Source organism: Mugil cephalus, chromosome 21 (genome assembly GCF_022458985.1).
Source record: "Mugil cephalus isolate CIBA_MC_2020 chromosome 21, CIBA_Mcephalus_1.1, whole genome shotgun sequence".
NCBI classification, from domain to species: Eukaryota; Metazoa; Chordata; class Actinopteri; order Mugiliformes; family Mugilidae; genus Mugil; species Mugil cephalus.
The window spans coordinates 10,110,394-10,129,631 of NC_061790.1; the positions used below are offsets into that span (position 1 = coordinate 10,110,394).

At 40.5% G+C, this 19,238-nt stretch overlaps 1 protein-coding gene across 4 annotated transcripts; it reads right to left on the reverse strand.

Moving 5' to 3' along the window:
- Positions 1-437: 437 nt before the first annotated feature.
- Positions 438-18,610, reverse strand: ylpm1 (YLP motif containing 1). 4 transcript variants are annotated; one of them, XM_047573565.1, is made up of 23 exons: positions 17,773-18,610; positions 16,785-17,003; positions 14,854-14,892; positions 14,226-14,414; positions 13,629-14,119; positions 10,524-13,202; positions 10,254-10,374; positions 9,924-10,047; positions 9,728-9,817; positions 9,433-9,613; positions 9,302-9,325; positions 9,005-9,192; positions 8,716-8,870; positions 8,568-8,630; positions 8,323-8,442; positions 8,025-8,201; positions 7,857-7,940; positions 7,686-7,769; positions 7,524-7,598; positions 2,122-2,173; positions 1,516-1,643; positions 1,102-1,284; positions 438-732 (listed from the first exon to the last, which is right to left on the reverse strand). In XM_047573565.1, the coding sequence occupies exons 1-22, from the start codon at positions 18,328-18,330 to the stop codon at positions 1,138-1,140; spliced, it is 5,988 nt and encodes a 1,995-aa protein (XP_047429521.1). In that variant the 5' UTR covers positions 18,331-18,610; the 3' UTR covers positions 438-732; positions 1,102-1,137. The 4 variants fall into 4 exon arrangements, with proteins under 4 accessions (XP_047429521.1, XP_047429519.1, XP_047429522.1 ...); XM_047573563.1 differs by having other exon boundaries at positions 9,924-10,074; XM_047573566.1 differs by lacking the exon at positions 14,854-14,892 and having other exon boundaries at positions 9,924-10,074; positions 17,773-18,609.
- Between the last annotated feature and the right edge of the window lie 628 nt (positions 18,611-19,238).

Genomic DNA, 19,238 nt, shown 5'->3' on the forward strand with positions numbered 1-19,238 from the left:
CTTGAATTAAAAATGGGAAAAAAGTCTATCTTAGAATTACTTGAAAGCACAATGCTCCCAGTATTAACATGTATTTGCCGTTAATTAATTAAATGCTATTAAAACAATGTGAGCTGGTCCTTTTCTGATCTGCAATCATGCCTTTACATTACAAACCATATATGGACACGAGCCCAAGTTGAATCAAAGAAAATAGTGCAATTTCTTTGTTTTTGATGACTTCTACATAACTGCAACCGCCTTAGTTTAATTTAAATTTAAAATGCTTTCTAATTGGAAAAACAAATAAGGGAACATGGAAGCAATACACCAAGAAGTAAAAAAAAAAAAAAAAGTACTCTACAGTTATAAAACTGTTTGGACAATATTTTTCATCCATCAAAATTCAAGATCATGAAACGCAACTGACAAAGTCCAGTAAAACCCCAAGCTCACAATTTTGTGAAATATTTTTTTTTTTATTATTTTTCAACTATGAATGGACCATAAAACAGTGCTACAGATATACAGTACATGAAGTGGGAGGAGTAAAAAAAACAAGCGAAAAACATGAGAAGGTGCATGGCCAGAAGTAGCACATAAATTATAAACTACAAAATTAGTGATTATCTAGAGAAAAAAATACACTCTACTCTGGACAATGACCTAACAAAGAGTTTGACGAACTGCTGGGGATGTAACCGTGACATGTTTCACCACTTGCAAGCGTCAGCATTTTCACATTCTGGACACCTGTGGAGAGAGAAAGAAAGATGTTAATGGTATATTTGTCACAGATTATATATGGTAAATTAAGAACTTTGCCCCAATAAATTCAGAATTTCAGTTTCTTTTTTTTTTTTTTTTTTTTTTTTTTTTAATTCTGTGAACTGATGCTGTCACAAATTTAGTTATACCATTATAGGAGTCATTACAAATATTTATTTGTTGCCAATCAAACATGACCAGACATGCATTTCTGAAGAAAATAGCTTTAGTCTTAGAAAAGACTGTGGTAACAAAAAAAATTTTCCCCCATATTCTGAAACTGTCATTTTCCATTAACTTCCATTTAAAAACTTACTAATCATAAAACCTTAAAAACAAGATTAACATACATACCTTATTGAGCCTTAAAAAGGGGATAAGATAATCTTCTTAGAAATACTTGGTACGGTTGAGAGCTCTTTGCGCCAGCTGGCCGGTCTCATCCGTTATTCTCTCCCAGTCCGTTTGACCCACCACAAAACCAATGGCGCGCTTTCGATCCGCATCTTTTTGCTCTTCAAGATCAGCCCATCGAACCTTGACAAAAGCAACAACAACCAGGGCGTTGTGTCATGAGCAGGAAACTGAGGAACGAGCATCATTTCAGGTGATGATTCACCAACACTATCAAACATTTCATCTTAAAATGTCCAACTTCTAAATGAGTTCCTGGATCTTACATCCAGACCTTTTGTGTTGCCTCACTGACAAACAACATGCTTTCAGATGACCACCGGGGCAGCTGTGTAGCTCACTGTTTGCATTTACCCTTTTCTTTCCTGGCTGAGACAAGCGCGTGGCATAGTCATCTGGCAGCTGAAGGTAGTCCTCCAGGCCTGACATGTGTTCACCTTCACGTTTCCTCTTCCCACTGCTCCCCAGACCGTCCAACTTGTCTGTATAAATGGAAGATTACTGTTCAGGTCAATTTTACGCTTTACAACAAATTTACTTTACTAACCTAGCATTGCCTTAACTAAATCATCTGAATTGGTATTGCCTTAAAACAAAAGATGCAGCACCTGAGCTATTCACATAGCTCATACGCTTAGATTTTAATACAGGTCTTTACAAGTCAAACTCAGAATTGGGCTTTACTCAAGACTTTTGAGGACTTTTAAGACTTTTTTAATCGACATTCACAAGAAAATTATCTTAGATTGCACCCGAACAAAAGCCAAAATCTGGAAATAGCCAACGTGGATATAATCAACTGACAGGACCAAAACACCTACACATACATAACCAGATACAAATGCACAGCTATAAGAAATAAATCAAATTAAAGTTGTCACTTAAAAGGTACTAGTGCAGATATCTCTATGCCACAGAGGTTGAAGTTTGGATCATAGAATTAAGATCAAAACTACCTACCGAGCTTGGCCTCAGACGTGTCCATCTCCCATTTGCTTTTTGGAATGTAGCCCTATATCAAAGAAACACTGCAGTGGTTAAATGTCTGGATGATACATGGACAGGGGGAAGGCAGAGAAAGCAGGGAAAAGAGAAGACAGAGTTTACAACAGGCACAAGTGCAGGACGAAACTGCAAGAGGAACTGTTTAGTAAAGACATACAGTGTTTCACTAAGACTGGCATGCAGACGGTTTGATATAATGTTATTACAAGTTGAGACAAACTGATGTGTTCACTGTGTCCTCAGTAAATGTTAACAGCAGTGCTCTGATTTGAAGAACACTGTGTTTCCTTAATGCTTCTTACAAAATGATGGTCAAGCAGACTGCTGTCAGTTCACTTGTGTTCCCTAATGATAATTTAATCAACATGTTTTAAATATTTTTCTTCAGTGTTTTCCAGTTCCAGATAACATACTTGACGTTACAAAAAAAAAGGTGTTTGTGTCTTATCTTGAGGCTGCAGCACTGCTGCTTGTAAAAAGATTGCAGACGTTACTGCCCAGTAATCTACTCATACATTTGTGTTTGACAATGAACGAGCAGATTACTCAGCAGCATTTAAGAGGTTTCAGATGTTTGACTCAAAAATACACAGTTCGTTTTGACAAATGTTTTTGGTAGCTAGCTACAAAAAGCTGATAAAATCAAAATCACCACCAGGACCAAACATCTTTTAATGAAAAAATACTTATGCATGCTTTTCTGACTACATGAATGGAGGTGAGCTGCTATAAAGTCCAAAGAAACTTTTTAAGTCTGAGTTTGAGACAATATTTGTGTTTGAAAAGAAACTGTGTTCAAGTCTATAGTTCCAGTATTATATGTGTGTGTGTGTGTGTGTGTGTGTGTGTGTGTGTGTGTGTGTGTATATATAATGTTCCACTGGCTGCTGTTTAATTCACTGCTAAAGTTATTTGTCACCTATGGTGTCAGGTCAACTCATTGTGAGAATCTTTGTGAGGAAAGTCCTCATTTAATTATGGGTTCTCTTCTCTTTATGATTGTAGTCACATTTCGTCAGGTTTGCAGGTCCAACAAGTAGAATGGATTTAAGACGGTGTTGAAGATTTTGATGAGCTCACATTTGGAATCCAAACTTTAAATGATTAACTACCCTTCAGATCGGAAACAAGTTTAAGAGAAATTCTCTAAGGTAACATTCTCCTTTAACTAAAAGCAACAACATCCTTTGTTAGAATAAGCTCAACACAACTGAGTAAAAAAGACAAAAAATACCTTTGCACACAACCTATTAAACAAAAGTAAACTTCAGTGTTTTCAGCGTATTATACAAACACAGCACATTTGTCAGGTACATTTGTGAACAATGATTTTGTTCTTTGGTCTCGCTCTACTTGACTCTTTTTTGTCAATGATACTATTTGTTTTACATTTACTCAAAGTCTCTTTTTTTAAATCATATGCATTTCAAATGCATGTGTGGTGCGAGGACAAACTGACTATTGGAAGAACAAAGAACCTTTATCGCTTAAGCACTAACGCCTTTTTTAAGTCCTGCAGAAACGTAGGGAAACCTTTAGTTGATAGCAACTGAGGGTCTTGCTGAGGCCTAATTGTACTCTACTGGGCGGACTCAGCAGGTAGAGCAGGTTGTCCACGAACCGAAGCGTTAGCGGTTTGATCCCCAGCGTTTCTTCTGACAGTAAAAGCGCTTTTAGCACCTTTGAGCAGGTAGAAAAGCGCTATATAAGAGCAAGACCATTTATCCTGCATCTGCTGCACAGTGGTGGAGAGAGTGGCTGGATTTCGGCCAAGATGTCCACTCCATCCGGTTTGGATGTCTTAATGACTTAGTTGATAACCAATAAGAGCAGGTAAAGCTACAGCCCATGTTCTTGTTTCATGGAGCACTCTGCACATCTTACCTGTGTTGTAGTTTCTGGTGATATGGGTGATCTTCGTCTGCACTTCATAAAGCTACTGCATTTTTCACAAGCTACATATTTCTTTATATTTATATGATTTGACAGTTGATTTTGTGCAAGCTCTGAAGCTCTGTACACCATCCTAAGTCTTTTTAGTGTGTCACAGCATGTGATTGTGGGTGCAGAAAAAAAAACAAAGCAAAAACAAAGCAAAACCAGCAACAAAGAAGGGTCACAAAGATAGATGTTACAGATCGAATCTGCAGCTGCTCAGATTAAACTCATGTTTAAGTAATCTGGAGCTCAGATAAATATCCAAGTTTGAATGTTCTCTGTGGATAGCTTTTATTCTCTACAAATACTATGCATTTTTTTTTGTTTGTTTGTTTTTTTTAATAATAATCGATCTTTACCTTGAAAATCGAGGTTGATACAAGTACAACTATCAGCTTAGACCGTTAAAAGTGGAATAAAAAAGCAGCCAGGTCAACCACTGATTGCCTTTTGGACTCATTAAACTCACAAGGTCTCTTTCTTTAAAGTGTATATACACACATATATTTGTATATATGTGTGTATATACATATGTGTGTGTGTGTGTGTGTGTGTGTGTATTACAGATTAGGTTTATTGTTGTTGTTGTTTTTTTTAAGATTTAAAGAACTACTGCTTATGTTGCCATTCAGCAAGTGGCACGTGCTCCATCAAACAATATGCCGGCGCACAAACAGTCTGCAGAGAACGTTTGTCTTGATTTTTTTCCAGTAAAAGTTAATCCAGAGGACAACACACATACAACATGTGAAGGACCCCCAGATTAATACGCACATAGGTATTGATGCTTGTACTAGATGAAGTGATTTCAGTGAATATCTGCATATTTATTGGGAATAATGTGAGTCAGCAGCTGCTTTTGGACCAAACTCTTCTGAGGAGCAATCACAGCACACCTACCGTTTTTCATGATGTAATTATCAGGACTTTCTGTGGCATCAAACATCACATTTAGACTTAAAGCCTGCATTTCACTGAAGCTCAGTTGCTCTGTGTTTAGTTTGGAAGCCATATTGTTTGCATGACTGATTCTTTATGAGTTTTCAAACTTTATTTAACAGTCGTTATTGCTGCATTAATATATGTTTTTAAATATTCACGTTTACTCTACACTAAGAGGTAGCCACCTATACCTACCTCAAAGTAGGAACTACATAAACCATAAAAGAGAGCTTTCTAAAGTTTAATTAAAAACTACGATTGTGTTCAGTTCCAGCGGTGTAGAACTACAAAAAAGGAGATGCGTCTTCTGAAGTTATTTTTCAGTTAAAGAAGATAAGGGGAGGTTACTGTTGTCCAGAAGCATCTACTCTTGAATGAAAAAAATGGACATTATAATCTTTGAATAATTATTTTAAAAATATGTTTTTCTGCATGTCTTTTAAATCATATTATATGGATTTTTAGAAAAATTAAAATTAAATGAATTTGTATTTAGTATAATAATTTTCCATGTTCAGAGTTTTATATCTACCGCACACAACTATTATCTCTACAACCTCCACAAGTGTGTGTGTGTGTGTGTGTGTGTGTGTGTGTATCTATATATATATATATATATATATATATATATGAAGTGACTTATAATCTTGTCGCAATTATAGTTGTGTCAATTATAAAATTTCCTTGATCTCGATTTCACTTTAATGCAACATGTGCTGCAGTGTTTAGCAATAAAAAAATAAGCAAAAAAAAGTGTGAATTCAGTGATATTACAGTATTATAGTAGTAGTATATAGTAGTAAATTTGCAAATTTTGTTCATTTAAAAAAAAAATTTAAAAAAGCAAACCTGCTCAGTCTCATTTGGCATTGATGAAGACTGAAAATGTTTGAAATTCTATGCAATTCCACTTCTCGTCGTATTTATATGATAAATAACAAAGGGTTAGTGACTCCATGGTGGCACTGCATTATCAAATCATATTTTAATGATTAATCAATAATAAACTATTAGAATATTTTTCTTTACTCATTCATACACAGGAGTTAGTGTGTAAAAATGCACACTTGCCCCCACACACTAGCATCATGTCAAAGTCGACTAATGATATTTGACCCTGAGCCTCTCAGTGAGGAAATAGGGTGGTTCAGAAATAAAGAGGCATCTATGAACACAAAGTACAAAGAAGTTTTTAAAAGAGCAGCTAATTTCAACCTTAACTGGGTTCATTCATTTATATGGATGTTATGGAAGCTTTCTTTCAATGTCTTCCACTTCTTTGCATTAGAAACTAACCACGTTTTCAGCAAAGGCAACAGAGGCAACGATTAACCAGGATATTTGTTTTAATGTGGCTGGGACGGCAGGAAGCGTCCAGTGTGGGTGTACGGATGGGACAGAATAATTTACACCGAGTCATTTCCCACTTAGGTTGTAATGAATTCTTAAGTTGTAGGGATGCTTTTCTCAACTATGTATGTGTTTTTTTTGTTTTTTTGTTTGATATTACAAATATATTTATCTAAACAGAATAATTTCAATTGAAGATGGTCACAGTTTAACTGATAACACTGCTCCTAAAATCTCAGAAATCACAGATTGGAAGAGCTAGGAAGAAAGCATATACTGGCTCTTCAGTATAAGGTGAGGTCAACTCATAGTGGATCCACAAGAAAAAGAAAATTGTTTAAAAATGTGTTTCTACGCCACATGTGACGCACCTTTCATGGTATCGTCACACTGGAGTTAGAACTGAGGAGAATCTTTAAGTACAACCCATGACATGTTAGGAAAGCGTATCATGCCGACTTGCAACAACAGGACGTGTAATTAAAAATGTCAAACTATCAGAACGTTAAATCCCTTTCATCAGAGAATGAGGCCAAAAGAAGTTGCGTGTCTAAGTTTCTAAATGTAACAGAATAATTTCTGTTAACGTCAAAGGCAACGCTGACCGTCAATCAACTCGTCTATGGAAAATTCGCGTGAAGTTTGTGGTGATTCATTAATAAAAAAAATGAATGAGCAACTGGTCAAACTTGCGTGCATTTTGCATGAGGACTTTTAAACTGTTTCAGCACTGTGTGACCTTTTTCCTTTTCTGTCAACCTTCATTTTTTTTTTCTTTTTGGAAATTTCAAAAGGTTCACATTAAATTCATTGTTTCAAGCTTCTCAAATAAAACAGGAACCCTGCGTCATATAAGTAATGGATTGTTGCAGCTGTAGCTGAACTGATATTATTAAAAATACAGTATTTTGACTTTTCTCTTTACTGACGATTATGTAATAAAAAAGTACATTAAACTACTTATAATAAATGAACCTACAGCTTTCAATGCAATTCACCCGTTTTGTAGAAAAACAAGCAACATGACTAAAAATAATGGATAAATCTAATGCGATAGATGGAAAAACGATTAAGATGAATCTGACAACTATGTGACTATAAATGTAAAAAGAAAGAAATTGTATTACTAGATCGCCCTCTTCTTCCTCCTCTCTCTTGGGTTCCTTGGGCTCGTCATCTGGATTGAAGTCCTCCATTTCAACCTAAAAACACAGTCATGTGTTGGTTAAGCTCAGCCACTGATAAAAATATATAATATTCTATAAAACTTCCAGTATTAAAATCCTCACCTCCTCTATAGCAGCATCCTGAAGCAGCGATCGGACATCCAAGCGCACCATGTGACGTGGCGAAGGCTCCCAGTTATTGGACATCTGTGTAGAAAATACTCCATTAAGAAATGTATCTATGAGCTTCAGTGACCATCAATTACTACAAGCAGTTGTCTCCATCTTACAGACCTTCATTATGTCCTTTAGTGTGCGCCCATGTACATTCCTCTTGGCACATGTCTGAGTATCTGCAGTGATTTCAGCCAGGTACACCTTGAAGTAAGGCAATCAGACCCTCTTTAGTACAGGACATATTGAATTTGTTTTTATTTTTAAACGTTACTGAACACAACTCACCTCAAAGCCTTTAGTTTTGGCGGCGCTCCAGAACTGATCAAAATGTTTGACCCGGTCATTGATAGTATCTAATATGATGAATGGGAAGAAGCCGTCATCCAGAGTTTTCTTAAATGTTTTAAGCATGCTGCTCCGGTAGGTATCCTCCATCTCTGGCTCATACTCGTACTCAAGTACCTGCAAGACAAGGTTTTTTTTTTTCATTTTAGTTTTTATTTTGTTGTGCTGTGAAAGTTACCTGCGCTTATAGTGTTCATTCTTCTTCCAGTTCATGCTGAACTCCATCTGTCTAACTCACCTTGGTTTTGACTCTCTTCCCGGTGTCTGGGTCTTTCTCAACTTTCTCAACCTCCGTCATGAAATAGTCGTCCAAAACAAGAACTCTTGGAGGTGCACCGCCACAGTCAACTTCCTTGTCCTAAAGATTGAAAAGCAGTTTTCACGTCTTTATTTGCTTTATTACAAATGAAGGCTTTTATGTAAAATCAAAGAACCGTTTTGGGGAGAAAGTAGATTATAGTATACTAGTATGAAACCACTGACCCGTATGAGTTTTGCAACATGGCTTTTTCCACTTCCTGGTAGTCCCCTCATTATGATGACTATCTGTTGAAATAAAGAGCTTCGCTGAGTATTCAACAGACACCTGTGTGTGACTGGACTTAACATCAACAGTAACGGTATTTAGTACCCTTTCAGGCCGCGTAGATCTGCCAGGTGTTTTAAGGATGTCATCGATATTCTTGATTTCAGGCTTCTTCTCGACCCTTGGAGGAGGCTGCGCTGGAGGCGGGAGTGGTGGTACAGTGGGAGGTCCTCTGTCCTCTGGATAACTTCTTCTGTCTCCTGCATGACATTATTTGCAAAGGAAATGATTCTTCAAATTTTTGTTTATTTTCAAACATATCCATATCATGCAACAAGGCTCATTTTAGTCATTAGAAGAATTCTGCTGATTGAAGCGATTATGTTCAACATACCATAAGGAGAGGAGGCATGGCCGTAACGCTCGGGCCCGCTGCGGTCAAGGCCAGGGCGCTCATATGGAGGTCTGTCATATCCTGGCCTCGCATAACGGTCATCTCTATCGCGGCTTCCGCTTCGCTCTCTGTCTCGAACATCCCGTTCTCTCTCCCTAAACCCTGAGCGCAGAAGTGCTAGAGGAGATCTACAAAGAGGAAGAAAAGTATAAAGTTTAACTTCCTCAACGGGACTTTCTGTTTCGAACTAGCACACTCACGACTAATCACAATGTATAGCACAATGTGATATAGTACCTTTCGTCAACCATGGCTTGTGCGCTTGAATCAAAACAGACAAATAGAAAACAATATTACAGATGTCAAGAAGCAGCACACTTCTCCTTAGATAGGAAAAAAGCGCGTTCGGACACCTTGTAATACATTACCTGTCATCTCTCTCTCTTGGGGGATAACGCTCCCTCTCAAATCTGTCCCTTTCGTATTCAGGCGGAAGCTTTTCTCTGTATAGTTCCCTTTCTCTGCTGTACTCCCGGCGGTCCATGTAGGGGTCTGACCGTCGTTCATAATATGGGTCTCTGCCATAAGGATCTCTGAGGCCAAGAGGTTCTGTGGAAAATTGAGTAGTTTGTCAATGATAAATGGTTAGACAAGTTCAAAAGCAAGCACTACTTGAGTATAAAAAGATACATTTTTATAACAGTGAACCTTACTGAAAAGTACCTTTTTCATAGCCCCTGTCTGATGGCAGTGGATCAGGCCTCAACACAATTCTCTCACCATAAGAGATCCGCTCAACAGTGGCCCCAGGCTCTGAAACACGATGTGTTAACACCAACATTACCAACAGCGTCCTGAAACACAATCTGGGTCTTCTTGGGAAAATGATGAAGTAGGTGTTTATATCTGCTGTTCTTACCATGCCCATGCCCATAATCTACAGTCTTTGGAATCACTGGAGGTATGGATGCAGCAGGTAGAGATGGCTGGTATTGTGAGGCAGCAGGTTTGGTGTCCCAGGACACAGGATCGCTTACACCCATCTGTGAAGTTGGTGCAGCAGTTATACCCTAAAAAAGACAAAATTGCTATAACAAATATCTAAGAGTAAAAGGCTACATGGCACAACCATAAAAGTAACAATGTGATGAAAACAAGTTGTAGTTTAATTGTAGTATACATCTACTTCTCACTGAGCTTCTCACTTACTAATTAAAAAAAAAAAGTTATTATAAATATTATCCTTTACCTTGAGAACATTCCTGACTTCTGGTGGGATTTCTAAACCAAGAAGTCCAGCAGGTAGCTCTGGCAAAGGTTCAGTTGCAGGCTGTGGTTCAGTACCAGGTGTCTTTGCCTCATGCAATTCCCTGTGGACACCAGTTACATTAGAGAGGATAGAACTGAAGTCAAACAGTGCAGAAATAAATTTTAAATGGTCACTGTCACGTTTTATTTTAGCAATTTGTGTTTGCCTAGTATAATGTAACATGACAAGTGAAGAAAGTTTAGAAATTACCTCATTAGTTTAAGCTCTTGAGCAGCTTTCAAGATAATCTCATGTTGGCGTTGGGAGAGGGCAAGTACATTTGCTCCACTTGTTCCTTGGGATGCTGGGTCAACGGAGCTTTCAGTCAAGTTAGTGACAGGTGCTGCAGGCGGTGGACGTATATCCAGAGGACGCTCTTCGTCATAGCGAGGTCTACGATTTTCATAGTCAGGAGGATATCCTCTCTCTGGTGGAGTAGGTCTGGAAGGCCGATCCCAGTCTGAGGATGGTGGGTATGGTTTGTCTTCCTGCCGATATGATGGTGCATCACCATATTCACGGACTCTGATTTCTCCTCTTCCCCTCTCATGTTCATCATATGGATATGGACGACCTCGTTCTCTTTCCTCTTGCCAATGGCCATCTCTGTAGGGTTCTGGGGGTGGCATGCGGGGAGGAAAGTCCCTCTCAGGGAGACCACGCTCTCTTTCGCACTCTGAATCATAGAACTTGGCATCACGGCGAAAGTCACCAGGAGGACAGTCCTGTGATGGCCTCCAGTTATACTCATTTTCCCCATGACCATAATCCTTAGTGTAGACCTCAACATATCCCTCTTCATATTCCTCATTTGTGGGACCTGGTCGCCACATGCCCCTTCCCATTCCTCGACCCATAGGTCTCCTCCTTATTCCTCCTCTATCTATAATGTCGTGTGGTGGTGGAGGAGGACGCCTTCCATGTGGTTGGTGCCAACCTAATTCTTGATTCTCCATTCTTTCATCATACGATGGGTCCTCCATAGAATCAATAATTTCATGCGGTGGTGGTGGTGGCCCACGATGCCTTCCTCTTCCTCCTTCAGGAGGCATCGCATGACTATAAGGGTCATGACCATGGTACATGGGGTGCATTGATGGATCCGCTTCAGCATCATCTGTGTCAATTCCATGCCCTAATGTCTCGTGATCCATTGGCCCATGTGGTAGAAGAGGGGGTCGTCCTCGTCCTTGATGCATGAAACCAGGGTGACCACGTGGAGGACGACCACGGCCAGGTGGAAACGGAGGTCTCATGCCCCTCATTGGAGGTCTCCTTTCTCTCCAATAAGGGTCCCCTTCCTCTGAGTAATCAGCTGACTCAGGTTCTTCCCAATGCATGTCCATTGGCTCTCCTCGTCCCATAGGCCCTCCTCTTCCCATGGGTGGGCCTCCTCGTCCCATAGGGGGGCCGCCTCTTCCCATAGGGGGGCCGCCTCTACCAGCAGGTGGACCTCCTCTGACCCCAGGTGGACCTCCTCTCATTCCAGGGGGACCTCCTCTCATTCCAGGGGGACCTCCTCTCATCCCAGGGGGACCTCCTCTCATTCCAGGGGGACCTCCCCTGACCATAAGGGGACCCCCTCTGACGCCAGGGGGACCTCCTCTCCCCATATGTGGACCTCCTCTACCCAAAGGTAGACCTCTTCCCATAGGAGGTCCACCTCTGTTCCCTGGTGGACCTCCTCGCATCATTGGAGGTCCACCTCTTCCCATGTGGGGTCCTCCAATTGGTTCCTCATAATACTCTTCTTCTGGGAAATGATGTTCTTCTGGCATCCACATATCTTCTGGGGGCACCTCTGATTCCTCACCACCAAACTCCTCATATGAGGGATCTTGCCAGTGGTAGTCTTCTTGCTCTTCCGACATTTCAAAGTTTTCTTCAGGTTGCATGTAGTCATAAGGCATCTCTTTTATCTCTTCCCCCACCGGTACAGTGTTTGGTCCCCTAAACTCTCCACGACCTCGTTGCCCACGGCCTCGTCCACGAACTTCAACTGAAACTGGGGCCTGGCCTCGTCCCCTACCAGGAGGGAGATTTGGAGGTTCAGGTTTTGACTGCATTTGGCCAGAAACTTGTGGCTGTGGTTGAATTCCAGGAAACTTTGCATTCTGTAGTTTGCTGTTTGTCAATGGTTCATCTTGTTTGATTGAATTCTGTGCAGTAGTCTTTGTCACCACAGGAGAAGTAGCAGTTACAGTGGGTTTTGTCACTGCAGGTTTCGGTGTTTCACTATTATCAGAAGCATTATTGCCATCTGATTCTTCAGACTTTGTATTTGTTTGTAGAGTTTGAGGGATTGGGTCACTCTGGACAAAAAAGCCCTCCGTGGACAGCAGGTTGTCATCTGTCATGTCTTCAGTATCATCAACTTTTGATTGACTCTTTTCTTTTTCAGACTGTGGTAGATCAGCTGATTTTCCTGGAGTATTGGAATCTTTATTGGGAGGTTGTTGACTGGTTGGGTCTGCCTTGGGTTGGGAACCTTGCTGTTTTAGCTGAGGCACTGGTGGACATTCAAAACGAGGTGGGGGCCCAGGGGGCCTTGCAGACTCATACCTAGGCTGCTGTCCAAATCGAGGCTGGTCAAATCTTGGGGGGCCATCGAAGCGTTGCCGTGGTTGTTCAAACCTTGGGGGGCCATCAAAGCGATTCCTTGGTTGATCAAATCGAGGGGGACCATCAAAGCGTTGCTGTGGTTGGTCAAATCTTGGGGGACCATCAAAGCGATTCCTTGGTTGATCAAACCTTGGGGGACCATCAAAACGCTGCTGTGGTTGGTTGAACCTTGGAGGACCATCAAAGTGCTGCCGTGGTTGGTCAAACCTTGGGGGACCATCAAAGCGTTGCGGCGGCGGCGGCTGGTCAAATCTGGGGTTGGTGGGTCTGTGACAAGTAAGACAGAATTGTAAGAAAAAAAAAACTTTGTTTTACCCATGACCAACAGACCAACAAGAGTAACCTCTCTAAATTCTCTAAATCTGGCTTAATTTTATGTACTGATGAAGCACAAATGTTCCCCACCCTCAAATGTATAGTGGAGATGTTGGAGATGTATGAGGAATTTTATGTGTCGATGTACAGAAGAATAACATTAATGTAGTCACATAGGCCATTTCAGCAGCACTGAATTTCTTTACAACAAAATTACACCACACTGGTGACTGAATGACTGGTTGTAGTACTATCCATAAGTTATTATTCTTTGTATTGTTAGATTCTGTGTTACCAGACTCACTTTCTGATGAGAACCAAGTCCGGCTACATCAAGTGTAATGATTTTATGCTTTTATTTATAAAAACCCAACTGACCGTGGACCTCTAACGCTGTTGAAGCTTGGTGGTTGAACAACTGGAGGACACGGGGGTCTGACTCCCATGCCAGCAGGGCCACTTCCTCGTATAGGAGGTCCAGCAGGTGACAGTGAATGTGCCTCAAAGCCAGCGGGCTTTGGACCTTGAAGAGCGGGACCAACAGCAACCGGGGGCTGCTGAGGCATTGCCATGTCTTGCCCAGGGTACTGGCCAAATTGTCCCATCATCCCACTGTTAAACTGACTTGAAGCAAAAGGCACCATGGCAGTGAGCGTGGCAACTCTTTCTTGAAGGTGCGCATTGGTGGCATTCATTTGTTCCTGCCACTGCTTCCATTGGTGCTCATAGTCCTGCAGTTGGTCTTTGTGGGGATAGGTCTGAAACTGTTCATACCACAGGGCAAAGGAGCGATCCCAGTCTTGGAATAATGGAATGAACTGCTGCTGTTGCATTTCATAATGTCTGAGCTGCATTTCAGGAGACATTGACTGCAACAAAGGACATAAAGATATTGTTGATTGCCTTGTACTGTACACTATGTACTGTATATTAGTAGGAGGTACAGCAAAGAAATACCAATGGGTGTTTATGTACCTGTATGTTTGGAGGTTGTTGAATCAGCTGTTGGTATTTTTCCAGGACTTGTTGTAGCTTTTCATGTTGCTGCATGAGAGCCTGGTATTGTAAGCCAGCTTTCTGCTGTTGGACCTGCTGCCACTGTGCTGCTGCAGCCTGCAACTGTTGGAGACGGGCAGCTTCCTCTGGGTCTTTTGGAATTTCCGGCTGTAAAACAAATGGAGGATGAGACTATCACTATCTTTGTGACTGAACAAATTATATTTTTGATGTAGCGTAGCTTGTAATGGAAGGGATGGAAAGGGATGACATGACGGAGTACGTATTTCTTAGCTAAAAAATAATATGCAAGTCTTATGTAATGCCCCATGCATATTGTTTGTTTTTATTAGACAAGTGAAATACATTAGCATTTTGAGGTTGATCTAATATAAGTATTTTCCAAATACACAAATATAATACTGTGTTTGGTACCAATATGCTTTTGGACATATTGGACGAATAATAACTAATTATCGGAGAGTTGCTTTCAATGAATGAAACAATGAATGCAGTTGAGTCCTGTGAATTTCACATGAAAGCTTTCACATGCGTTGGAATACAATATCCAAGTCATGCCAACAGGAAATTGGTAAGTGTGACTTACTGTTTCTGTAAATGCTGAGGACTGTCCTACATTTTCACTCTGTAAATTTATGCAAATAATATAAAAATGTTTATATCCATTGACACCTTTCTCTGCAATAGTGGATTTGGCGAGTTTTTAAAAGCTGATGAATAAATTCTAAATGTTTAACTTAAACGCACAGAATTGTCCAAAATCTAGTCTAAATCAGTGCTACAAATTATGTTATTTTTGTATTTTTTTCTTTAATCACAATACTGTCCACCGAGGTATTAATACAAGAATTCTCATTAACTGTTGCACAGGATTATCTGCAGGAAAACAAAATGTTTTTTCCTCACAGCAATGTTCAAAGCACATAATTATTGTTTTCATAAACCTACCACACAGTCATTTTAGTGCACACCAACTTTAAATCCATAACAGGAAAAGTGACAGCTGATGGGTACAAATTTGCACACTTACAAAACATCTCAATATAGATTTTTCGGCTGTGTTTCTACTAGTGACCGATCGATTATCGGTCACCGATATATCGGGGCCCGATATGACGGCTACAGTTCGGGGGTTCGGGGGTTTTATCGTATCAGTGAAATGTTGCGCCGATAGAAAAAACAAGGTGTGACAAGTCACGGTAAGTTAGCTCATGAAATAAGTAACTGTAAACATGAAAACATCATTGGAACAACAATTATAGGACACATTTCATTGCCCTTTTCAAAAGTGTCCCTGGCCAAAATCTCCAGTGTAAAATAACTGCGAGTCATCTTTGCTACATCGGCAGATTTTGTCTCAGTAGTAGCATTACATGAGTGACGTTAGCAGCTTGCAAATAAGCACCAAAGGGTTACAGTTTAATATATGCTAAAAGGATTTAACCAAGGAAGCTCTAGTCTCCCCGACACGACGTGGGATCACTGATATTTTATCATTGTTATTTTGGCTTGGTTTGATTTTTTTGCGGTTTATGGAGGGGACGAATAAACGACGTGTTTTTGGGCATGCATTGCTGACCTGTGCATTGTTTCTCAGTAAATTAGAAAAACCTTTCCTATCATTCCCCCTTTCCATGCATGGTTGAAGGAGATTGGCTCGCATCCACGCTCCACTCCCTCCTTAAGTCACATAAACCAGCACGAGTGTGTACAACCACCACATCAACTCGCCACCCGCATCTATTTAAACTCTGTCACTTTGCTTCATCTCCATTGCTTCCTTACTTCTCCTCCCACATGTGTCTCCAGTGAGAGGGTTTTCAACACAGTATGCAACATTTATGAGGACAAGAGATGCAACCTGTTGGGTGCCAATGCAGAGAAGCTATGCTTCCTGTATTACAACCTGCCCCTCACTGACTTCAAGTATTAGACACTGACTGACTGACAGACATTTTTTATTTTATTTATTTATTGAAAGTTCTGCTACATTATTTAATTTTTGTTTGTGTGCCAATCTGCACTTTTTCTAAGACTCCAGTCCAAATGTTAATTATCATTTTAAAAAAGTCTGTTCAATGTTAAAAGTCTTCAATAAAGACACTGGGTTAAGAAAGCATCTGTCTGTACTACTGTCACTGTGACTGTACTATTACATAATCATATCGGTGCAAAATCTATGCACAATCGGCCTGTTTTTATTCCAGCTCAAAAACTCACTATATCGATTGCATATCAGCTATCGGTGATTCGGCCAAAAAATCCCTATCGGTCGGACACTAGTTTCTACAGATTTAGCATTGCAACATAACAAGGTAAACGGCTGGTTGTACAAGATGACAGAATGAAGAGCAATCATCCACTCCCTCAGATTGTGTGTTAATGCTCATAGCAGCTAATCAAAGTTTTCTCTGCAGCAACTTGGGTCTTTATATAATATTTTCACACACACACATATATATTTGAACTCGCCAATAAGCAAAATTGTCACTTTTCTCCTGCGACATTTGTGCTTACCCGTACTTCCTCGGGTGGTGGAGGTGGTACAGGGGGCTCATCTTTGGGAGGGGGTGGTGGCGGTGCGTTTTTGTGTGATTCTGATGGAGGCAGAGGAGCATTTGTATGGATTGGTGGTGGCATGGACCCATCACCGTCTCTTTGATTCTGTTTGGCTTTCTCTTGTTTGAGTTTCTGTAGATTCTGAAGATGTTGTTTGTACCAAAGTTGCTGCTTCTCCTGGAAGAAACAATCACCAGACGTCACAAAAGGCAGACAAACAGTTGTGTTCTTTTCCTTTCCATCATTTGTGCGCTTTATTTATTAAGTTTATTAACTTGCTAGGAGATGTATTCTTAAAACACAACCATTTAGATGAATGGCTTTACAAACAAGAAAAACAAACAAGACCAATACTGAAACTTGGTGGCTGTATGAGGAAATAATGAAGTCTTGCTTATGTAGTATTACCTGTCAGTTCTTTGTCAGATGTTGCAGGACACTGTGGCTTTAACTGAATTACATTTCCAATTACTCTGTCAGGGGCTCCATAATTTAAGAAATCTGCATTTTAAAAACAACCCTACTCATATTTCTCTTTTCTGAACAACACTGTATCCAATCTGGACAAATTGTGTTGTCTGATTGTTTGATTAATTGATTCATATTGATATTGTCATATTGTTGATATCTAAAATACCAGACATAACTGAATTAAAAGTATTTTAGTACTGTGATGACTTTTTATGTATTTTGCAAATCAATGATTAAAATGATTAGAAATCCAAAAGAAAGAATGTGGAAAAATCAAATCATGCAAATATTCAGATTCTCCATGCATGATAGATGATAGTTCACTTAACACTTGAAGATAGTTTAGAAATATGGTTGTTTATTATAACACCAAATAAATCAGTGCTTAAGGAGTTTATCTGGGTATGCCTGCATCTTCTGGCTGCAGGTGGAGTAAACAAAGTGATCAGACTCCTCAGCTACAACAATAAACTACCTGCAAAGGTAAAGACTTGTCGTCTTCTGACGGGGGTGGCTCCTTCATGTTCGTCTCTTTCGAGGCACCGTTATTTTCCAGTGGATTTGATGGTTGCGGTTCTGGAGGGGGAGGGACCGAGTGAGGATCGACCGGGTTCGGTTGCGATGGAGGCGGAGGAGGCTGCTGGTGAACGAGTTTGGGAGCACCAGGGGGGACTCTCGCCTGTGTCTCGTCTTGGGGATAGTACGACTGTGCCCCAGAACCGCTCTCAAAATGTCCTGATCCTTCTGAATGCCACGACGACCCCGAATACCCACCGGGGTGTCCGCCACCGTACGGGGAAGCACTGTTGCCGTGATGTAGCACAGACTGGAGCTGTTTCTGATGAAGCATCTGCAGCTGCTGTAGCTGCTGTAGATGCTGCTCCTGCAAGCTGGAAAAGAGCGACCCGCCGGAGGGAGCCTCGAAGCCCCCGAAACCTGCAGCCTGGCCGGGGTGGCTGCCACTCGATGGCTTACGAGGACCCCCATAGTTTTGCGGCTGATTTCCACCAAAATTTCCCCATGAAGGATACATTGTGAAAAGGAAAGCAGCGCCCGGCCTTTGTGGTCACGGGCCCAGGTTGGATAACAAAGCTAACAGTTAACGTAGACTTACGTTCAGTTTAAGAAAAAGAGATAGCTACATTTTATATCGCTTCTGTTTAATGACGGATTAAATACGACCATGAATTCAATCAGATCGTTTAGCGATCAGAAAGTAAGTTACAAACGCGTTAAGACGACTTTTGACGGTGAACCGCGGCTAGGCTAAACCAGGGGGAGAACCGCTCGGCACACCGTTGATGACGTAACGATGTCACAAATCTACTTCCTGTGTCTACCTCGTCTTCTTCGTGTAGTTTTATTGCGGTTTGGACACCATCTTACACGGACATTACCGCCACCCACGACACGATATTTGCAACAGCAGGTTAGAAGGAGGAAACAGTGAGTTAAAACTCCCAGAAACTCTTAGATAATTAAACAGAGGCCGTACTTTCTCCTGCATTTAGCAGTAAAAAATATTTAACAAAATGTTTGTATTATAAAACAGACTAGCAGTAAAAATTATGTGTTTTTCTTTATCAATTATTATATAATATCTTATACATTAATTGATAGGCATTGGTGGCAAAACCACATTGCCTGTACACTTTATCATTATTGTTTTGGTGGACCCCCAGGTTTATAGCCCACTTTCTTCTGTAGATCTATCCTCCAACAATAAAGAAATAAAGAATAATTTGATAATGTGATTTTTAATGCCTCCAGATGGTCCCACGGAGCGAAAAGTGTCAACGTTTACCCCTCGCAGGTGATATGAGATTTGGTTCTTTGACCACAAGGGGGAAACATTTGCAAGCACATTTCTATTCAAAGAGGATCGTTGACATGAAAATAATACATACAATTAGAAAAGGCTACAACAATACAGTAATGGTA